The sequence below is a fragment of the Capsicum annuum genome, chromosome 5 (genome assembly GCF_002878395.1).
Source record: "Capsicum annuum cultivar UCD-10X-F1 chromosome 5, UCD10Xv1.1, whole genome shotgun sequence".
NCBI classification, from domain to species: Eukaryota; Viridiplantae; Streptophyta; class Magnoliopsida; order Solanales; family Solanaceae; genus Capsicum; species Capsicum annuum.
The window spans coordinates 3,301,216-3,323,531 of record NC_061115.1 but is presented as its reverse complement, the minus strand read 5'-3'; the positions used below and the strand labels follow the sequence as shown (position 1 = coordinate 3,323,531).

The 22,316-nt window shown below is 30.4% G+C and overlaps 1 protein-coding gene across 1 annotated transcript in view; it reads right to left on the bottom strand.

Moving 5' to 3' along the window:
- Nucleotides 1-1,925: 1,925 nt before the first annotated feature.
- The window catches only part of LOC107871541 (receptor kinase-like protein Xa21), a 29,281-nt gene continuing 8,890 nt past the window's right edge, over nucleotides 1,926-22,316 (bottom strand). Inside the window, exons 2-4 of the mRNA XM_047412926.1 lie at nucleotides 4,539-4,737; nucleotides 2,780-3,868; nucleotides 1,926-2,710 (exon numbers count right to left, since the gene is read on the bottom strand). Coding sequence (XP_047268882.1) covers nucleotides 1,926-2,710; nucleotides 2,780-3,868; nucleotides 4,539-4,737 — 2,073 coding nt within the window. The remainder of the gene's footprint in view (nucleotides 2,711-2,779; nucleotides 3,869-4,538; nucleotides 4,738-22,316) is intronic.

Genomic DNA, 22,316 nt, shown 5'->3' with positions numbered 1-22,316 from the left:
CTGGGAGGAAAAATTCCACAACCTCGGGTACAGTGAGGGGAATTATTTCCTTAAGGAAACTCTGTGAATTCGGATGACTTGGTCATTTCTATTTCATCTTTATTTCTACAAATAAAATACACCTCTTAGAAAGATCACTTTGATCTTGTGTTGAGGGTATTTCCTGCACTTCATTGTGTTCTTGTTTTTAAACAGAACTAAAGTTGAAGTTGTTGTTCTACATATACAGATTTTGTGTACCCGAGAAAAACACATACTAAATAACATATCAGTGTTCAGTGATTGCAATTCAACTATACGACTGGCCAATAATTCTGTGTTTCATGAAAGAACAAAACACATACAGATTGATTGCAACTTTATCAGGGACAAGATCAAGAGTGGCTTGATACAGGCTACATATGTCAACACTCATGATCAGATTGCTGACCTTCTCACCAAGGGCCTAAGTCAAGATCAACATGCACAATAATTAGGTAAGCTTGGCGTGCTAAACATACTGCACCCTGTAGCTTGAGGGGGAGTGTTTTCACATGTGATTCATAATGTGATCATTGCACCTTCATCACTGCACCTTCTATGGGCATATATATATGTACATAGTTACTGTTTCATTGGAGTCTTCACGACTATATTGATGAAGTAGTTAGTTAGTTAGTTAGTTAGCGATTTAGTTGAGTTAGTTGAAGAAGTTGTTAGGCAAGTTGTCAAGTTGTTAGTTGGTTATGTTGAGCTGTCAATGAACTGGAGGAAAGCTTACTAAGCTCACTACTCTGTCTATAAATAAGGGCACAATGCAGTGTACAGTAGAATGGATCAATAAAATTCAGTTCTACTTTCACATTTCTCTCCATTAATCATGGATTTCACAGTATTATATATCCCGATATTAATAAGCAGAGCCGGAATTGGTGGAGTGATCAGGAATAGCCACGGTAATTTGATTATGGCCTTCATGGTGTTAGTTCACTGTAGTAGTACCAACATGGCCGAAGCTTTAGCTGCTGAGTTTGGGGTGAAATGGTGCTACCTTCAAGGCCAAACTACTTCCACTTTAGAACTCAATTCCATGCTAATAGCCAATATGCTGATTAAAGGCGAGACCTCCAACATGAAGCTCGCAAACAAATTTTGGATTGCATTTTGACTATCAATTACGGATACTAAAACAAGATATATGGCACCACTAAAGAAAACAGCAAGTAAAATAGTGCAACTGAACACTTCGATACCACTCACATCTGAAATCACAAAAGTAAAGTAAATGAGGGAAATGCAACCCTCTATTAGTACAAATAGTACATGACTCTAAAAACTAGTATATGAAAACTTTACTAAACAAACCAGGTAAAACAAAAACAGCATATTAACTTGCAGCTGAGAAACAACACCGTCGAAAGAGATGCTAACTACTACATTTCCAGAAATGTGATCTTGATTTGGTTAAGCCTCTTAACTACATCTTTCATGGTTATTCTTGATTCTAGTGTTTCCTCTGTGCAGTCTAAAGCCAATTCTACCATTGAGGCTATACAGATTTCACTTTTTGAAGTGATTTGTTCTTCCTTAGGAAAAAGATTGTCATCTATAACGTCCATCATAGACCCTGAAAATGAATCCTCAAGTCAATATTTTCACTGCATATCTCTTCATCAGTTGGCCTTCTTTTGGTCAAAACCTCCATTAACATGATGCCGTAACTATAAACATCCCCATTAGTGGATATTATTCCCTCCGAGCCATATTCTTTGAAAAGAATGAAAGGAAAGAAAGTCACTTAAAATATAACATCGATTATGTGCAAATAGAGACTTGCTTTTTTTACTTCAAGAATTTGGATACGCCTAATTATGCTAAGAGAAAACCAAAGAAGGTAGATATTATTTACCTGGTGCGATGTAACCAAGAGTGCCCAATGTCTCAGTTTATGCCATGGACTTGCTTACAGCTAAAATTTTAGAGATGCCAAAATCACCAACATGAGCCACCATATCATCATCCAAAAGAATGTTGCCTGGCTTTAGGTCACAATGAACTATTGGAGTGATATGACCATGATGTAGATATTCAATTCCCATAGCCGCATCAAGCATTACAGTTACTCTTTGAAGAAGGTTCAATTGGCAGTCTTCTCTGTACAACCAATTTTCAAGGCTCCCGTTAGACATATATTGCTGAACAAAGGATCTTATATAGTCACTAGAAAAAGTTGTGATCACGGGCACAAGATTTCTGTGCCTAACATTTCTCATCACTTCACATTCAGTATCGAACCTCTTGCATACTTCCTCATATTCCAAATCCAGAATCTTTATGGCTACCACAATTCCACTAGATAATGTGCCTTTGTACACAGAGCCAGAACTTCCGACACCAATTAAATTTGATTCATCAAAATAATTTGTTGCTCGTTGAATCTCATGATAGGAAACTAATTGATGAGTCTTGATCTCCGGCACCTTTTCCACATCTTTAGACTTTCCTTTCTTCTTTCGCTTCATTATCCAAATTGAAACCAAGAAGAATATCAGACAGGATGAAATAACCACGAGGGTAACAACTTTTAGCACAAGATCCTTAGACTTTGATTGTTTTCCCGGATTAGCGCAAGCAGGAACCTCCAATATGTGCACCCCACATAGACCTTTGTTCCCGAGAAATGATTTCCAAGTGGAATTCACAAACACACCACCACTGGGTATTTCACCTTCTAAATCATTAAAGGAAACATTAATGCTTTTAAGGTATTAGAGTCTTCCCATGGACTTAGGAATAGTACCTGACAAAGCATTTAAAGACAAATCCAAGAACTCCAAGCTTATCAAGTTAGGAAAGGATAATGGAATTTGGCCAAAAAATGAATTGTTCGACAGGTCAAGAGACTGTAGATTCTGAAGTTCCCCCACTCTGCTTGGAATCATTCCTGAAAAGTGATTAGCAGAAAGATTAAGATATACCAAAGCTTTTAGTCCTCCAATATCCCATGGAACTTCTCCCTCTATTGAATTCTGTGACACGTCTAAACTAAGAAGACCACTCATTTTCCAAAGCATCAAAGGAAACTTCGATGATAATTTGTTAGAACTCAAAGAAATCTTTTGTAGCGTGCTATGATTTCCTAAACATTCTGGAATTAATCCAAAGAGTTCATTAAAATCTAGAGTTAATTCAACCAAGTTAGTCAAATGGCATACCGCCTCTGGAATATGGCCATGCAACTTATTGTTATTCAGATACAGCCCTTCGATTTTCTTAAGCTTACCAACATCATAAGGAATACTACCCGCCAAGTTGGTGCCTCCCAAGTCTAGGGCTGTTAGACCACTCACATTTCCTATACTTGTGGGGATGTGGCCATTGATGTGCGCATCGCCTATAAAAATAAGTTCAATACTTGATGACAGATTCCCAATAGAATTAGGCAGAATGCCATTCAACGGATTTGAACCCACCTGTACATATCGCAACATCCCACAGTCCACCAAAGAATTGAGGAACCGCAACTCATAGTCTCTTGGTTCATTAGTAAGTTGATTGGTATGTAGGAACAGATGTTGCAGCTCACGAAGATTTCCCAAATTAGTAGGAATAGGTCCTGTGAGAAAGTTATGTGCTAACTCCAGTATCTCAAGCTTGGAAGCATTTGTTATAAACAATGGAATTTCCCCGTCGAGCTGATTGTGTGCCAAGTAAAGTCCTTCAAGGTTAGCAAGATGAAGACCTGTAGTGGCTGGAATTCTCCCCGAGAGGTTGTTGAAATTGAAACAAATTGTTTCCAAAGAAGATATATTGAAAATACACTCTGGAATCTGACCATTAAGATTATAATTCTGGACAATGATTAATTGCCTCAAATTTGATAGCTTCCCTAATTCCGGAGGAATTTACCCCATAATGCTATTGTTTCGACAATAAAGATATTGTAGAGAGGAGATATTGCCCAATGAAGTGGGAATAGTTCCCGTTATTGGATTATCACCAATTTAAAACTCCTCGAGTTTGGATAAACAATCAATATTTCTGGGTATATCTCCAATTATATTGTTTAAAGATATGGAAAAAAAGCTAAGTTTCTTGAGTTGGCATATGTTGGAAGGAATGCGACCAGAAATTTGGTTGTTAGCTAAGACTAAATACTCCAGATTTGACACAATATTTCCTTCATCAAGCAAGAGAGGACCGGAAAGGCTATTGTGTGCCAGAGATGTGGCACGAAGTGATGAAATATTAAACAGTGCTACAGGAATAGAACCTGTCAACTGATTATCGACCAAGGACAAAAATTCAAGTTGGCTCAGATTTCCAATATCCTTTGGAATGTTTCCGCGGACCCTATTGCCATACAAACTGAAGTTCGACAACTTTGTGGCATTTCCAACAGATGGCGGGATAATACCAGTGAGACTATTGTTCCTGAGATTTAGGACTCTAAGTTTGGGTACATACCATGGCCCTCTCCAATTTTCACCACTGAATTTATTGTAAGCCAATGAGATTACTTGAACTCTCCCGATGTTGAAATAGACTTGTCGGAATACTTCCCTCGAGCTGATTGTTCTGAACGTCAATCACTCGCAAGCGAGGCAAGTGGGCAAGTCCATTAGGGACACCACCATGGAATAAGTTGTTCCCAAGATTGAGCACACTAAGAAAGGACAAATTGGCCAATGATGGGGAAATCGTGCCTTGAAGTTGCAAATTAGGAAGAGCCAAGGCTACAACCCTTTGCCTTTTGGACTACAAGTGACACCAAAAAGAAGTATTATTAGTCCAATTATTCGCCAAAAAAAGACTAGGACTAGAAACAAGATTTTTGAAAGATAGTAGAGCTTGTTGATCTGTTTCATTCGACGAAGAAGCAGATATAGAAAGAGAATAATATTGAACAAGAACAGAAGCATCAATAAGAAAATTAGTAGGGGCTTTGGGCTCTAAGTGACAAAAGAGTTTTAAAATGAAGTGTGGGTGACATAAGTCTTAACAATTGAGTGAAGCTGACAATTACTTTATTAAGGATTAAGAAAGTAAGAAAAGTTTGAAAATAACCCACAAGTTTTTTAATTTATACTTTGATCCAATATAAAACATAATATAACTAGAAATGGAGGGAAAAAAAGGCACGTTTCTCTCTCTTCTCATTTATTGGAGTTTTCTCTCTCTTCGTGATTTTTGTTGTTCATTGTTGTTGTTGCTTTATTCATCATCTTCTCCTTTATCATCATCTTATTCTTCATTATCATCTCTTCTTATTCATCATCATCATCTTCTTGTTGTTGAACATTGTTGTTACCGCTACTATTGCTACTTGATCAAATTTTTTTAAGTCAAATTTTATTCGTATATCACTTGGGAATTACTTATAAGTTATTTTAGTAAGTAAAATTATAATTTTTAGTTGAATTTCTCATCTGTATCTGCTACTGCTGTTTTTTCAACAGTAGATAAAACATGTAACGTGAATCCAACAGATGAGTAATCTGTTGCAACATATTGACTAATCTGTTGCAACATATGAGTAATCTGTTGTAACATATATGACTAATCTGTTGCAACAGATTACTCATCTGTTGGATTTGTATTATAGTGTTGTAACATGAATTCAACATATGGGTCATCTGTTGTAACAGATTAGTCATATGTTGCAACAGATTACTCACTTATTGCAATAAATGACTCATATATTGGATTCATGTTACAGGTTCTATCCATTGTAGCAGTAGCAAATATACCAAATAAAAAAATCAACAAAAACCATAATTATACTTCCAAAATAACCTATGAAGTAATGTCCAAGTGATATATGAACAAAATTTGACTTAAAAAAATTCTAAAAATTTCAACAAGGGCACAACGAATAAGTGAAACACATGAAAAATTTCATGAAACAGGTAAAGAAGACAAAAATAGTGTATCATACATCAAATGCAAAAGGATCGAGGGGACAAACTTTTGAGTTCTCCTAAAAGCATTTAAGTTCCCTAGTATTTTAATTGCTTTCTAATGGATAACCTATCTATTATAACCGATTTTCTATCTACTTGATAATTTCCAACAGATGAATCATCTGTTGCAACATGTTAGTCATCTGTTGATTCAAATTAAGGAATTATTAGTAATAACTAAATTTGATTTAGCTAAAATTAAAGACAAGTCTTTAAGACAATGGGACAAACATTTGAGTTCTCCTAAAAATGTTTGAGTTCCCTAGTATTTTAATTATTTTCCAACGGATCACCTATTTGTTGCAATAAGTTAGTCATATGTTGCAATAAATGCTTATAACAGGTTAGTCATTTGTTGATTCAAATTAAGCAAATATTAATAATAATTAAATTGAATTAACTAAAATTGAAGACAAGACCTTAGATAAGGGGAAAACGTTTGAGTTCTTCTAAAAAACATTTGAGCTTTAGTATTTTAAATTGTTTTTCAACACATAGTTTGTCTATTAAGTAATTTCCAACAGATGAGTCATATGTTGCAACAACTTAGTCATCTATTGCAACAGATGTCTATATTTGTTTGGTAATTTTCAATAGATGAATTAGTTGTTGCAACAAGTGAGTTATTTGTTGCAACACATGTCTATATCTATTTGATCATTTTCAACAGATGTTTTTATTTGTTTGGTCATTTCCAACATATTACTCATCTGTTGTAACATGTTTGTCATCTATTGATTCATATTAAGTCGGCGTTATTAATAACTAAATTGATTACTAAAATAAAATATGAATTAATAAGTTCAATTACAGTTTCAATTAATCTCATGATAATTACACGATCAACAAAGTATGTTCGTCATAAGTAGAGTGATCAATTGACCAATTTTATTTGAACTGATTTAAACTAAGTCATCATTAGAAATAACTATATTGATTTAAATAAAACTAAAGATGTATTAATAATTTCAATTACGATTTCAATTAATTTCATAGTAATTACATGATCAATTAAGTTTTTCTTACCGAGTAGAATGATTAATTGACAAATTTTATGTGAAATAATTCAAATTAAACCATTATTAGAAATAACTACATTGATTTAACGAAAATTAAAGATGAATTACTAAGTTCAATTACGATTTCAATTAATCTTAGTAATTAAATGATCAATTAAGTGTTTCATCCTTAGTAGAATAATTAATTATCAAATTTTATTTTAAATGATTCAAATTAAGCCATTATTAGTAATAACTATGTTGATTTAACTAAAATTAAACATGAATTAATGATTTCACTTACAATTTCAATTAATCTCATTGTAATTGCATGATTAACTAAGTGTATTCGTCCCGAGTAGAGTGATCAATCGACCAATTTTATTTGAAATAATTCAAATTAAGATATTATTAGTAATAACTAAATTGATTTAACTAATATTAAAGATAAACTTACAATCTCAATTAATCTCATAGTAATTAAATTATCAACTAAGTGTATTCATCTTGATTAGAGTGATCAATTAACCAATTTTATTTGAAATGAATCAAATTAAGTCATTATTTGCAATAATTAAATTGATATAACTAAAATTAAAGATGAATTGATAAGTTCACTTACAATTTCAATTAATCTCATAGTAACTACATGATCAACTATGTGTATTCGTCTTGAGGAGAGTGATCAATCGACCAATTTTATTTCAAATGATTCAAATTAAGTCATTATTAGTAATAAATAAATTTATTTTGACTAAATTAAAGATGAATTGATAAATCCACTTATAATTTCAATTAATGTATTCGTCATTAACAAAATGATCAATTGATAAATTTTATTTAAAATGATTCAAATTAAGCAATTATTAGTAATAACTAAATTAATTTAACTAAAATTAAAGACAAGACCTTAGACAATGGGACAAAAATTTGAGTTCTCTTAGAAACATCTGAGCTTTAGTATTTTAAATTATTTTCCAACATATATCCTATATGTTTGATAATTTTCAACAGATGAGTCATTTGTTGCAACAACTTTGTCATCTGTTGAAACTGATGTCTATATTTGTTTGATAATTTTCAATAGATGAGTCATTTATTGCAATAGGTTAGTTATCTGTTTCAACATATGTCTATATTTGTTTGGTCATTTCCAACAGATGTCTTTATCTGTTTGGTCATTTCCAACAGATTACTCATCTTTTGCAACATGTTAGTCATCTATTGATTCATATTAAGCCATTATATTAGTAATAACTAAATTATTTAACTAGAATTAAACATGAATTAATAAGTTCAATTACAATTTTAATTAATCTCGTGGTAATTACACTATCAACTAAGTGTGTTCGTCCTGAGTAGAGTGATCAATTGACCAATTTTATTTGAAATGATTAAAACCAAACCATAATTAGAAATAACTATATTGATTTAACTAAAATTAAAGATGAATTAGTAAGTTGACTTACAATTTTAATTAATTTTATAGTAATTACATGATCAACTAAGTGTTTCGTCTTAAGTAGAATGATCAATTGACAAAATTTATTTGAAATAATTAAAATCAAGCAATTATTAGTAATAATTAAATTAATTTAACTAAAATTAAAGATAAATTGATAATTTTAATTACGATTTCAATTAATCTCATAGTTAGTAATTACATGATCGTGTAAGTGTATTCGTCTTGAGTAAAGTGTTAATTGATCAATTTTATTTGAAATGATTCAAATTAAGATATTATTAGTAATAACTACATTGATATAACTAAAATTAAAGATGAATTGATAAGTTCAATTACGATTTCAATTATTCTCATATTAATTACACGATCATCTATGTGTATTCGTTCTGAGTAGAGTGATCAATTGACTAATTTTCTTTGAAATGATTCAAATTAAGTCATTATTAGTAATAGCCAAATTGATTTAATAATTACAATTTCAATTAATCTTAGAGTAATTACATGATCATTTAAGTGTATAACCTATTGCAACAGATTTAATCTATTGCAACAGATGAGTCGTTTGTTGAAAATTATCAAACAAATATACACATATGTTGTAATAGATTAGTCATCTGTTGTAACAAATGTCTTTATATGTTGGTCATTTCCAACAGATGACCAATCTGTTGCAACATGACTTTATATATTTGTTATTTCCAACAAATTACTAATCTGTTGCAATAGGTGACTAATCTATTGCAACAGATGTCTTTACTTGTTTGGTCATTTTCAATAGATATTACTCATCTTTTGCAACATCTTAGCCATTTATTGATTCATATTAAGCCATTATATTAGTAATTACTAAATTGATTTAATTAGTATTAATAAGTTCAATTACTGTTTCAATTAATCTCATGGTAATTACAAGATCAACTAAGCGTGTTCGTCCTGAGTAGAGTGATCAATTGACCAATTTTATTTTAAATGATTCAAACCAAGCCATAATTAGAAATAACTATATTGATTTAACTAAAATTAAAGATGAATTAGCAAGTTCACTTACAATTTCAATTCATTTTATAGTAATTACATGATCAACTAAGTGTTTCGTCTTAAGTAGAATGATCAATTGACCAATTTGATTTGAAATAATTAAAATTAAGTAATTATTAGTAATAACTAAATAGATTTAACTAAAATTAAAGATGAATTGATAATTTAATTACGATTTCAATTCATCTCATAGTAATTACATGATCATCTAAGTATGTTCGTCTTGAGTAAAGTGTTAATTGATCAATTTTATTTGAAATGATTCAAATTAAGATATTATTAGTAATAACAACATTGATTTAACTAAAATTAAAGGTGAATTGGTAAGTTCAATTATGACTTCAATTAACATGTTGCAATAGATGAGTAATCTATTGGAAAAGACCAAATAGTTAAAGACATTTGTTGAAAATGACCAAACATATATAGACATCTGTTGTAACAGATGACTAACTTGTTGCAATAGCTAACTCATCTATTGAAAATTATCCAATAAATATAGACATCTGTTGCAACAGATGACTAAATTGTTGCAACATATGACTCATCTATTAGAAATTATTAAATAGACAAGATATATGTGAACTCAGAATCAAAATAAGCCACAAAATTTAAAAAGTGACCAAAATAGGTCACCTATTTAAAAAGTTACCAAAATAGGCTAAACGTAATAATTTATTACATTTTCTATTTTTTCTTAACGATCAACTAACGGAGTTGACTTTTACAAAAACGTAAGAATTTCTTACGTTTTACATTTTTTTTTGTAAAACATAAGCAATTCTTACGTTTTATAAAAAAAATATAAAATGTAAGAATTTCTTACATTTTACACGATGACCGAGGAAAAAAAGCAGTGAATTATCAAATCAATTAAAAAGATACTAAAAAATGAGGTGTTCAACATAACAAAAAGTTACGTTCTTAACTTTTTTATAGCAGTGGTCTCCCACCCACAATTTTTTTTTCCACAAATGTCCCATCACTTCTACTTTTTTCTCTTACATATGATAATTATGAATTTTTTGATTAGTTAAATTTATTTATATTTTACATGTAGTTCAAATAATTTATTTTTTCCTCTATGTAATAATTTTTTAAGTTTTACATAAAAAATTTTAAAAAATAGAAGTATCAATTACCTCATTAACTTAACAATTTTCTTATATTTATTCTATATTAAAAAATAATCATTTCTATCCTTAATTATCCCATTTTTCTCTAAAAAAAATTATACTTTTGAGTTTTCCTTTACTCCAAAATAGTGAAATGTTGAATTATCGACGATCAAATATGCTACTATATAGAAGAATTATATTTTTTTTGGTGCATTTAAAATATGAAATTAATTTTTTTGGATAGTGATTCATCGTAGTTTTTGATTAAGATATTGAGGAGACTCACATGCACAAATACGCTTCATATTATAATTAATGGAGTAAAAAATCACAATTTAATTTAGGAACACTCCTAAATTAATATAAGAAAATATTTTTTTTTTAGGAACACTCCTAAAAAATATAATTCTTTTATATAGTAGCATATTTGATCGACGATAATTCAAATTTTCACTATTTTGGAGTAGAGAAAAAACTCAAAAGTATAAATTTTTTTAAAGAGAAATCGAATAATTAAGGATAGAAGTGATTATTTTTTTATATAGAATAAATATAAGAAAATTGTTAAGATAATGAGGCTTCTTTTTTAAAATTTTTTTTTATGTAAAACGTAAAAATTTATTAGAAAAAATAAATTATTTGAACTACATGTAAAATATAAAAATATTTAACGAATAAAAAAATTCATAATTATCATATGTAAAAAGAGGAAAAAGTAGAAGTGATGAGACATTTGTGGAAAACAGGAATTGTGGGTTGGGGACCACTACTACAAAAAGGCTAAGAACGTAACTTTTTGTTACGTTGAACAACTCTCCTTTTTAGTACCTTTTTAATTGATTTGACAATTCATTATATTTTTTACTCGGTTATCGTGTTAAACATAAGAAATTCTTACGTTTTACAAAAAAAAATGTAAAACGCAAGAAATTCTTACGTTTTTGTAAAAGTCAACTCCATTAGTTGACCGTTAAGAAAAAAGTAGAAAACGTAATAAATTATTACGTTTAGCCTATTTTGGTCACTTTTTAAATTCCGTGGCTCACTTTGGTTCTGAGTTTGATATATACTGAAAAGTAATTTAAAATATTAAAGCTCAAAAATTTTTAGGAGAACTCAAATATTTGTCCCCTTGTCTAAGGTCTTGTATTAAAGAATTGTCTTCAATTTTAATTAAATTAATTTAGTTATTATAAATAATTGTTTAATTTGAATAAACAAATAACTAACCCGTTATAAACATTTATTGCAATAGATGACTAACTTATTGCAACAAATAGATAATATGTTGGAAAAATAATTAAAATACTAGGGAACTCAAATATTTTTAGGAGAACACAAATGTTTGTCCCATTGTCGTACAGACGTCTTTAATTTTAGCTAAATCAATTTAGTTATTACTAATAATTACTTAATTTGAATCAACAGATAACTAGCATGTTGCATCAGATGATTCATCTGTTGGAAATTATCAAACAGATAGAAAATCTGTTGTAGCAAATGGGTCAACTATTAGAAAAACAATTAAAATATTAGGAAACTTAAACGTTTTTAGGAGAACTCAAATGTTTGTCCCCTTGATCCTTTTGCATTTGATGTATGGTATATTATTTTTGTCTTCTTTACCTGTTTCTTGAAATTTTTCATGTGTTTTGCTTATTCGTTGTGCCCTTGTTGAAATTTTTAAAAAAAAATTTAGGTCAAATTTTATTTGTATATCACTTGGACATTACTTCATAGCTTATTTTGTAAGTAAAATTATAATTTTTGTTGAATTTCTTATTTGGTGTATCTGCTACTGCTACAATGGATAGAACCTGCAACATGAATCCAATATATGAGTCATCTATTGCAACAAGTGAGTAATATGTTGCAATATATGAATAATCTGTTACTCATATATGTTGCAATAGATTACTTATTTGTTGCAACAAATTAGTCATATATGTTGCAACAGATTAGTCCTATATGTTGCAACAGATTAATCATTTGTTGCAACAAATTAGTCATATATATTCCAACAGATTAGTCATATATGTTGCAACATATTACTAATCTGTGCAACATATAACTAATCTGTGCAACAGATTAGTCATATATGTTGCAACAGATTACTAATCTGCGCAACACATTAGTCATATATATTGCAACAGATTAGTCACATATGTTGCAACAAATACTCATCTGTTGGATTCACGTTACATGTTTTATCCATTATTAAAAAACAGCAGTAGCAAATACATCCAGATGAGAAATTCAACTAAAAAATAACAAACATTAAAAAAAATAACAAAAAAAATAACAAACACCAACAAATCAAGTTCCTCATTTTCATCATAACTTAAGAGCCCTAATATTTTACTTGTGAAAATCGAAAAGAAATAATGAAGAACTCGAAGTTGTTGTTGCCAGAGAATGTTGTCACGTCGACTGACGGTTGAATGTCAAAAAGGAACGGGCAAGAACTCAAAACTATTTGTTGCCAGAGGTTGAAGTTGCACATGATTGAAAAGCTGTTGGTTGGGAGAAGTTAGAGAGAGAAACTATCGACAGAAAGAGAGAAGAGAGAGAGAGATTGATTTGCAGAGGGGGGAAGTTTTGTGGGTGTGGGTTAATTTGTATTTTTGAAAAGATTAAAAAGTTTAGAAAATATTAATCAAGTCCACTATTAACTTAATCAAGTTTTTAATTATGTTTGACGCTTTAAATTGGTCAATGTCACCAATACTTCGTTCAAGACTTAAAAGACACCTTTCCTTCAATTTTCTCTTGTTACTATGCAGTGGAAATAGTATGTTTCAAGGGAATTTGGTCACTGGATTAGTTTGTGTGTGGTATTTTCAAAGATAACTGTTATACTCCATTATATAGCTCAAAACAAATACGTAAAATGTTGAAAAGAATAGATTATAATTTCCAAAATGTGAAAACATATTAATGCTGAGAAGGAAAATAAGTAGCAAAAAATTATGTAAACATTTCTTTATTAATTTTATATTTTGGTGGCTTTGCCACTCTTTGATTAAAAAAAAAAAAAAAGTAGCAGAAAGAGCAATGTGAAAACAGATTAAAAGGTGGAAAATAAGCAGCACAAAAAAATAGAATCTGTCCAATTTTCCTGGATTATTGACATTACTTTGGTTGTTAAGATCCAAGACGAAGACGTTAATGAGGAATGAATATTTGTTAATTAGTGGAGGTTCGTAGTCGCGTTAAGATTGGTAAGGAAAGACATAGCCCCTTTGCTTGTATTACCCCTGTATATGTTTTATATTTTTACTTTCAAAAAAGGCAGCTAGAATTCTATCTTGTGATATAAACTCGCCCCCAAGTGTACTGTCAACCAGAGAATCTGTAACGGTCCAGACCACTAGTGATATTATCCGCTTCGGAGCCTATTTACTTATATACCCAGTATCACTCGTTTGTCAACCTTGTAGATGTGGGCTAGAGTTCAAACTGAGTTTAGGTAAATTCCAATAAGGTGGGGCAAACCTCAGTCCTGAGTCTAGGCAAATTCCGTTTGGTGGGGCAAACGCTGAGTCCATAAGAGAGGGTGCATGTAACATCCCAACTTTGGATAAAGAGTCCACATATGCAAAACACAAAAGAGATACTGAGTGTATAAGTAAATAGGTCTTTCTCCCCGGTGACGCGTTTTAAAGCTGTGTGGGTATAGTTGTTGTTGATTGAAAAAAATGCCAATATGGCTATGTCATGTCTGTCCCCCACATAGTTTGGTTTGACAATCAATTAAGATAAGTTGAGACATGTTTTTCTTCTTTGTTTGACCAAACTTCATGTTTGCATTTGCATTATTGAAAAATGAAAATAATATAACAGGAAAATATTTATTGTAACAAGGGCGTACACAGTTAAAGGCATAACAGTGTAAAATTACGCAATACCTAGTAATCTTTTAAATACAGATACACGAAGTTTGGACAAAACCTACCGGGTTCTGCCGAACTCATATGATATATCAAAATATTGTTACTCAATTACAGCTTTCGTCTGTTGATCCATCTAACTACTTAGCATAAGAACTATAGATGACATTAATGGCGTATCTGTTGAAAATTGATATTCCATTAAGCCTAAAATAATTTCGTCATGATAATTTAGCAGATACCACTGAATAATGAGTTGTTGAAAATTGCTTCTGTTATGGCTGAATCATAAGTGGTAGGAGCAGTATTTCTTTAAATTCAATACGAGTTCATGGCACCAGATCCTGCTAATTTTTGCGTTTACATAACTAAGAAGGTTCAACATGAATGACCCTTAAACAAAGAATCACAGTAAGGGTAAAGAATTCCTCTAGCAATATAAAAAAAAAAAAGGGCAGCCCGGTGCACTAAAGCTACCACTATGCGCGGTGTCTGGGAAAGGGCCCCACCACAAGGGTGTATCGTACACAGCCTTATCTTGCATTTCTGCCAGAGGCTGTTTCCAAGGCTTGAACCCGTGACCTCTTGGTCACATGCGAGTAAAGCATCTAGTACCCCTGAACTATGACTTTGCTACGACACACTCCAACACAGAGTCCTATTACCCCTGAACTAAATTTTTGTGTATTTTTATCAATCCTTTTAGCTAATGTGGCATCTTTTGTCAATTTTTTTAGCTGATGTAGCACCTTTCGTCAATTTTTTAGCTGATGTGGCACCTTTTGTCAATTTTTTTTGCTGACGTGGCACCGTTGACGTGAAACCCATTATATGTAATAAAAGTGCCGCATTAGCACAAAAGGTGCACAAAAATACACTAAAATTGAGTTCATGGGGCTAATAGGACCCGTGTGAACTTGGACTATGTCGTAACTTTGACCATAGTTCGAGGATATTGGATGTTTATCTCATATAACGCCTTCAATCATGTTTAAACGTTTAGGCCAAGGAAGCTTATCGCTTCGATTTGGTTCAGACAGTTATTACAGAAACCAGGCAAACAAAAAGCAACATATTAATTTGCAGCTCAGAAAGGACGCCATAGGAAGAGATGCTAACTTCTATGTTTCCATAAATGTTAAGCTTGAAGACCGAACAAAAAATTGCTTTGTCCAAGTTCTTGGTTGTTAGCCAAATTGATTGTTGGGGTTTAGTGATGATAGTGCTGCCAAGTTGTAATTGAAATTTGAGCTTGATTGGTGGGATCTGGCTGAGTTTTTGTTGAATTTTGATACATAAAAATGAATATTGTTATAGAAACAGATAAAAATAAGTAATACCACAAAAACACATAGATTTTAAGTGGAAATCTTTGAGGGAAAAAACCACCAACGGAGGAGGAAATTCACTATACTGGAGCGGAGTACAAGGAGGAGACGATAGTCAATGACTTATATTAAAACCACCAAGAACAACCCACTAAACACCCTTATATAATGCGTACGTATAAATAAATCCAAAGCCAAAAACCATATGATAAACAACAGACACCTCAAAAAATCTCAAACATGGGTCGCACTGCGATCTTTTCACGGCCGGATCAACAAAAATTCAAGTCACAAACTCTAACCAATATGATGAACAACATAGCAATTTTTTAAAAGTTTTTTTGAAAATCAGCTTTGAAACTGACAAGTGAAAAAAAGCTGAAATATATCATTAAATTATTAGAAATTACTCATCCAAGGGCGGCTCTATGCCTTGCAGAATTACGAACCCACCTTAGGCCCCTAAATTGAAGGGGCCTTTTTTTTTTTAGAGAAATAATAGAGTTATTATACAATTTTTCCTCAATATATTTTGTACCATTCATTTTAATTTATTTATCTTTTTATTTTTGATCAGTTATAAAAAGAATATTTTTCTTTTATTCGGTCAACAATTTAATATTATCGTTCTATATGATATGTTTAAGATCATAAGATTAAAAAGTATTTTAGCGTATTCCTTATATCTTTAGTTTAAGATTTTAAAATTCAAAAATCTTCTTCACTTTTTTAAACTTCAAATTCCATGTCAAGTCAAATAAACAAGCAAACTGAAATGAAAGGAGTATTATTTGTAGAAAAGGTAAAAAAATAATGCATATCTATATATAAAAAAAAAAAAAAAGAACTTTGCATCTCAAAATAATTTTATATGAAATATATTAATAACTTTGTATCTTAAAAAATTAAAAGAATAAACTTTGAATTTTAAAAAAAATGTTAATTTCTTTCGAAAGCTTAAGGCCTTCAATTGGCCACCAACAGGCTTGAGCCACCCCTATGCTCATCTATGTCATACGCTAAAAGTTTGGTTCATCTATGTCACTATAATTACAAAACAGGTTTATTTGTGCCTTAATCATTTTGTAACAGTAGTGACATAGATAAGTCAAACTTTTGATAATGGCATTTTTAATAGTTCAATGATAAATTTGAGTATTTTTCTGTTTTGAAAAGCTTCCCACACACTTGAGGTAAGTGTTTTCACATCATGACTCCACGTCAGCATATAAGGTGCAAAAAACAAAAAATTCTTTTTAAATTAGGAGTAATAGGATGACCCAATAAAGATAGAGTATATTGCTCGAAATTCGATCGTAGGTTGAGGGGGTAATTATGTCTTTTTTTCCAAAATATTATTCTTAGTTAAAATAACCATAACGTTTTCAAAATAAATGAGTGTGCCAACGGCGAAAATTGATGTTTAGTTGATTGCTCTTCTTCAACTTCCTCTATCTTTTGTGTTTTGGTAAAATACATATACAAATATTTAAATTTGCCATCAACTATCAATTTGATACTTAAATTTATTTCAGTGATCATCTAGAAAGTTTAATTTGATTATTATGTGTCTCTTAAACACAAGTAGTTAATGCGGCAAATAATTATGTTATAGGATCTTAATCATTCAGATATTCATAAGTACGTTATTTTAATTCACAAAAAATTCAAGCACTCCTCTTCATCAAATAAAATTAATGCGCTCTCTCTTTCTCCCTCCTGTCTAGCTATCAATTGATTCCAAATTATGTTCTCATAATTGGTAACATTTCAAAAAAGATTACAGTATTTTATTTATCTTATTCGTGAGATTCACAGTATGTTGCTTGCTTGATTTCTTCACTAAAGTGCAACTTATTTTTAAATAATAAATACGAATTGTCGAATATTTAATAGTGATGTACGTACATGCTTCATTCTCACAATTTGCATGAACAATGAGTGCATACACACAGAAAAAATTAGCTTATCTAATTATTCTAAAGTCAAGCCTTAACTATTTGTATACTAATTACTATATCTCTCGTCTTAGATAATATTTTTTTTTTGGCACCCAATGTGAACTTACTTAGATACTATTTACTATGTTACTTAAAAAAAAATATTTAAATATTTTATTTTTTTGTATACTATGAGATATAACTATTTGAGATATTTTATTTCTTGTCAAAGAATAATTTTTACTTTATTTATATTAAGTTTTCTTTATTATGAATTTATTTACTATTCTTTACCTTGAACTGGGATTTAGGTGAGTTAAGGTTCTTGGCATAGAATTTGCAAGGTCAACCAAAGGGATACTAATGTCAGCTGATTGTCCGACAACTGAAGATGTTTAAGGTTGGGAAGAGGAAGACCTATAGAGGTTAGAATTCTATGCGAGAGGTTGTTGGAACTGAAATTAATTTTTTCCAAAGAAGATGTATTAAAAATATCCTCTGGAATACTTCCTTCTAGCTGATTGTTCTGAATGTCAATGACTCGCAAGCAAGGCAAATGGCCAAGTCCGTAAGGGATGCCACCATGGAAACTGTTGTTCCCGAGATTGAGCACACTGAGAAAGGACAAATTGACCAAAGAGGGGGAAATTGTGCCTTGAAGTTGCATATCGGGAAGAGCCGCGGCTACAGTTTGGACTGCACATGACACCGAACCAAGAGCAAAAAGAAGTATTCATGGTCCAATTATTCGCCAAAAAATGACTAGGACCAGTAACAAGATCTTTGAAAGCTAGTAGAGCTTGTTGATCTGTTTCATTTGACGAAGTTGATATAGAGAGAGAGTAATATTGAATTAGAAAGAGAAGAATCAATAAGTAAATGTGATTCTCCAAATTGTTACTATGCACTTCCACGAAGGGATTTGGAAAATTGATTTCTTTGATTGATTGCCAAAGTTACTGCATTATATTTTTTATTTTTTGCTTTAAAAATCAGGTATCATCAAGTAGCCGAATATATCACTTTCTGGCTTGAATGACGACCCTTTTGTTCACCCCTTCCTAGAAGCTCCCACCCTTTTTGCACTCTTACTGACTCAAATCCACAACTTTTTTGCTCTCTTACTGACTCAAATCCACAACTTTAAAGATGAAGGTTGGGGGTGATTACTACCCGAACAACTCCCTCTTGTCTTGAGTGGCCTTTTAATTTGAGTGAAGTAGCAAATTATTATTATTTATTTTTGAAAAACAAATTAGAGGTAGGGGAAGGGGAAGGGGGAAGGGGGTAAAGAGAATCAAGAGGAATATAGAAAGGTCTGATAAAAATTTATTTTCAGAAGTTTTTTCCAAATCAAAAATAAATGTCACATTAATTATAGCAATCAAGATGTTTGTCTAGCAACCTGAAATTCCATCTTATTAGTAAGGGTTCGATTCTCCACCTTGACAACTTTTGAAACTTCTAGTCTTAAATATTTTGTAAAATACCATTAAAAGTTATTATAGTTAAGCAAAATGAGTTGTTTAAACTATTTTTTGGTATAAAATATTTTTTTTATGAACATACTAAAAAGTTAAATGATTGTGATTTTCACAAACTTCTACTGAAATGTCATCACATTGAGAAGTACATTGTGAAGACAAATGCACAAGAAGATTAGTGAATTGCGTAAACTGAAGATTATTGATTGAGAAAAGTAAGTCGGGGCTTTGGGCTCTAGGTGACAAAAGAGTTTTAAAATGAAGTGTGGGTGACACAAGTCTTAATAATTGAGTGAAACTGACAATTACTTTATTAAGGATTAAGAAAGTAAGAAAAGTTTGAAAATAACTCACAAGTTTTTTAATTTACACTTTGATCCAATATAAAACCTAATATAACTAGAAATGGAGGGAAAAAAAGGCACGTTTCTCTCTCTTCTCATTTATTGGAGTTTTTTCTCTCTTCGTGATTTTTGTTGTTCATTGTTGTTGTTGCTTTATTCATCATCTTCTTCATTATCATCATCTTATTCTTCATTATCATCTCTTCTTGTTCATCGTCATCATCTTCTTGTTGTTGAACATTGTTGTTACTGCTACTATTGCTACTTGATCAAATTTTTTTAAGTCAAATTTTATTCGTATATTATTTGGGAATTACTTATAGGTTATTTTAGTAAGTAAAATTATAATTTTTAGTTGAATTTCTCATCTGGGTGTATTTGCTACAGCTGTTTTTTCAACAGTAGATAAAACATGTAACGTGAATCCAACAGATAAGTAATATGTTGCATAGATGTGTAATCTGTTGCAACATACTCCCTCCGTTTCACAATAAGTTAATTGTTGAATTTTGGCACATGCACATTTAATAAAGGGTAAATTTGGAAAAAATTTCCAACATCTACCTTGAATTGTGAACCATTCACTTATTTTGAAATATAAAAAATACTTCAATAATTCACTTATTATTAATGGAGGGAGTATTGACTAATCTGTTGCAACATATTGATTAATCTGTTGCAACATATGAGTAATCTGTTGCAACATTTATGACTAATCTATTGCAACAGATTACTCATCTATTGGATTTATATTATAGTGCTGTAACATGAATCCAACATATAGGTCATTTGTTGCAACAAATTAGTCATATGTTGCAACAGATTACTCACTTGTTGCAATAAAAGACTCATATATAGGATTCATGTTGCAAGTTCTATCCATTGTGGTAGTAGCAAATATACCAAATAAGAAATTCAACAAAAATCATAATTATACTTACAAAATCACCTATGAAGTAATGTCCAAGTAATATACGAACAAAATTTGACTTAAAAAAATTCTAAAAATTTCAACAAGGGCACAACGAATAAGTGAAACACATGAAAAATTTTGTGAAACAGGTAAAGAAGACAAAAATAGTGTATTATGCAAAAGGATCGAGGGGACAAACGTTTGAGTTCTCCTAAAAACATTTAAGTTCTCTAGTATTTTAATTGCTTTCTAATGGATAACCCATCTATTATAACAAATTTTCTATCAATTTGATAATTTCCAATAGAGGAATCATATGTTGCAACATGTTAGTCATCTGTTGATTCAAATTAAGCAATTACTAGTAATAACTAAATTGATTTAGCTAAAATTAGAGACAAGTCTTTAAGACAATGGGACAAAAATTTGAGTTCTCCTAAAAATGTTTGAGTTCCCTAGTATTTTAATTATTTTCCAATAGATCAGCTATTTGTTGCAACAAGTTAGTCATCTGTTGCGATAAATGCTTATAACAGGTTAGTCATTTGTTAATTCAAATTAAGCAATTATTAATAATAATTAAATTGATTTAACTAAAATTGAAAACAAAACCTTAGACAAGGGGAAAAACGCTTGAGTTCTCCTAAAAAACATTTGAGCTTTAGTATTTTAAATTATTTTTCAACACATATTTTGTCTATTTAGTAATTTCCAACAGATGAGTCATATGTTGCAACAACTTAGTCATCTGTTGCAACAGATGTCTATATCTGTTTGATAATTTTCAATAGATGAATTAGTTGTTGCAACAAGTGAATCATTTGTTGCAACAGATGTCTATATCTGTTTAGTCATTTTCAACAGATGTATTTATTTGTTTGGTCATTTTCAATAAATTACTCATCTGTTGTAACATGTTAGTCATCTATTGATTCACATTAACTCATTATTAGTAATAACTAAATTGATTACTAAAATAAAATATAAATTAATAAGTTTAATTATAGTTTCAATTAATCTAATGATAATTATACGATCAATTAAGTATGTTCATCCTGAATAGAGTGATCAATATCAATTAAGTATTTCGTCCTGAATAGAGTGATTAATTGACCAATTTTGTTTGAAATGATTCAAATTAAACCATTATTAAAAATAATTACATTGATTTAACTAAAATTAAAGATGAATTACTAAGTTCAATTACGATTTCAATTAATCATAGTAATTACATGATCAATTAAGTATTTCGTACTGAATAGAATGATTAATTGATAAATTTTATGTGAAATAATTCAAATTAAACCATTATTAAAAATAACTACATTGATTTAACTAAAATTAAAGATGAATTACTAAGTTCAATTGTGATTTCAATTAATCTCAGTAATTAAATTATCGATTAAGTGTTTCATCCTTAGTAGAATAATTAATTGACCAATTTTATTTTAAATGATTCAAATAAAGCCATTATTAGTAATAACTATGTTTATTTAACTAAAATTAGATATGAATTAATGAGTTCACTTACAATTTCAATTAATCTCATCGTAATTACATGATTAACTAAGTGTATTTGTCCCGAGTAGAGTGATCAATCGACCAATTTTATTTGAAATAATTCAAATTAAGCTATTATTAGTAATAATTAAATTGATTTAACAAAAATTAAAGATAAACTTACAATTTCAATTAATCTCATAGTAATTAAATTATCAACTAAGTGTATTCGTCATGATTAGAGTGATCAATATTGACCAATTTTATTTGAAATGAATCAAATTAAGTCATTATTCGTAATAACTAAATTGATATAACTAAAATTAAAGATGAATTGATAAGTGAACTTATCAATT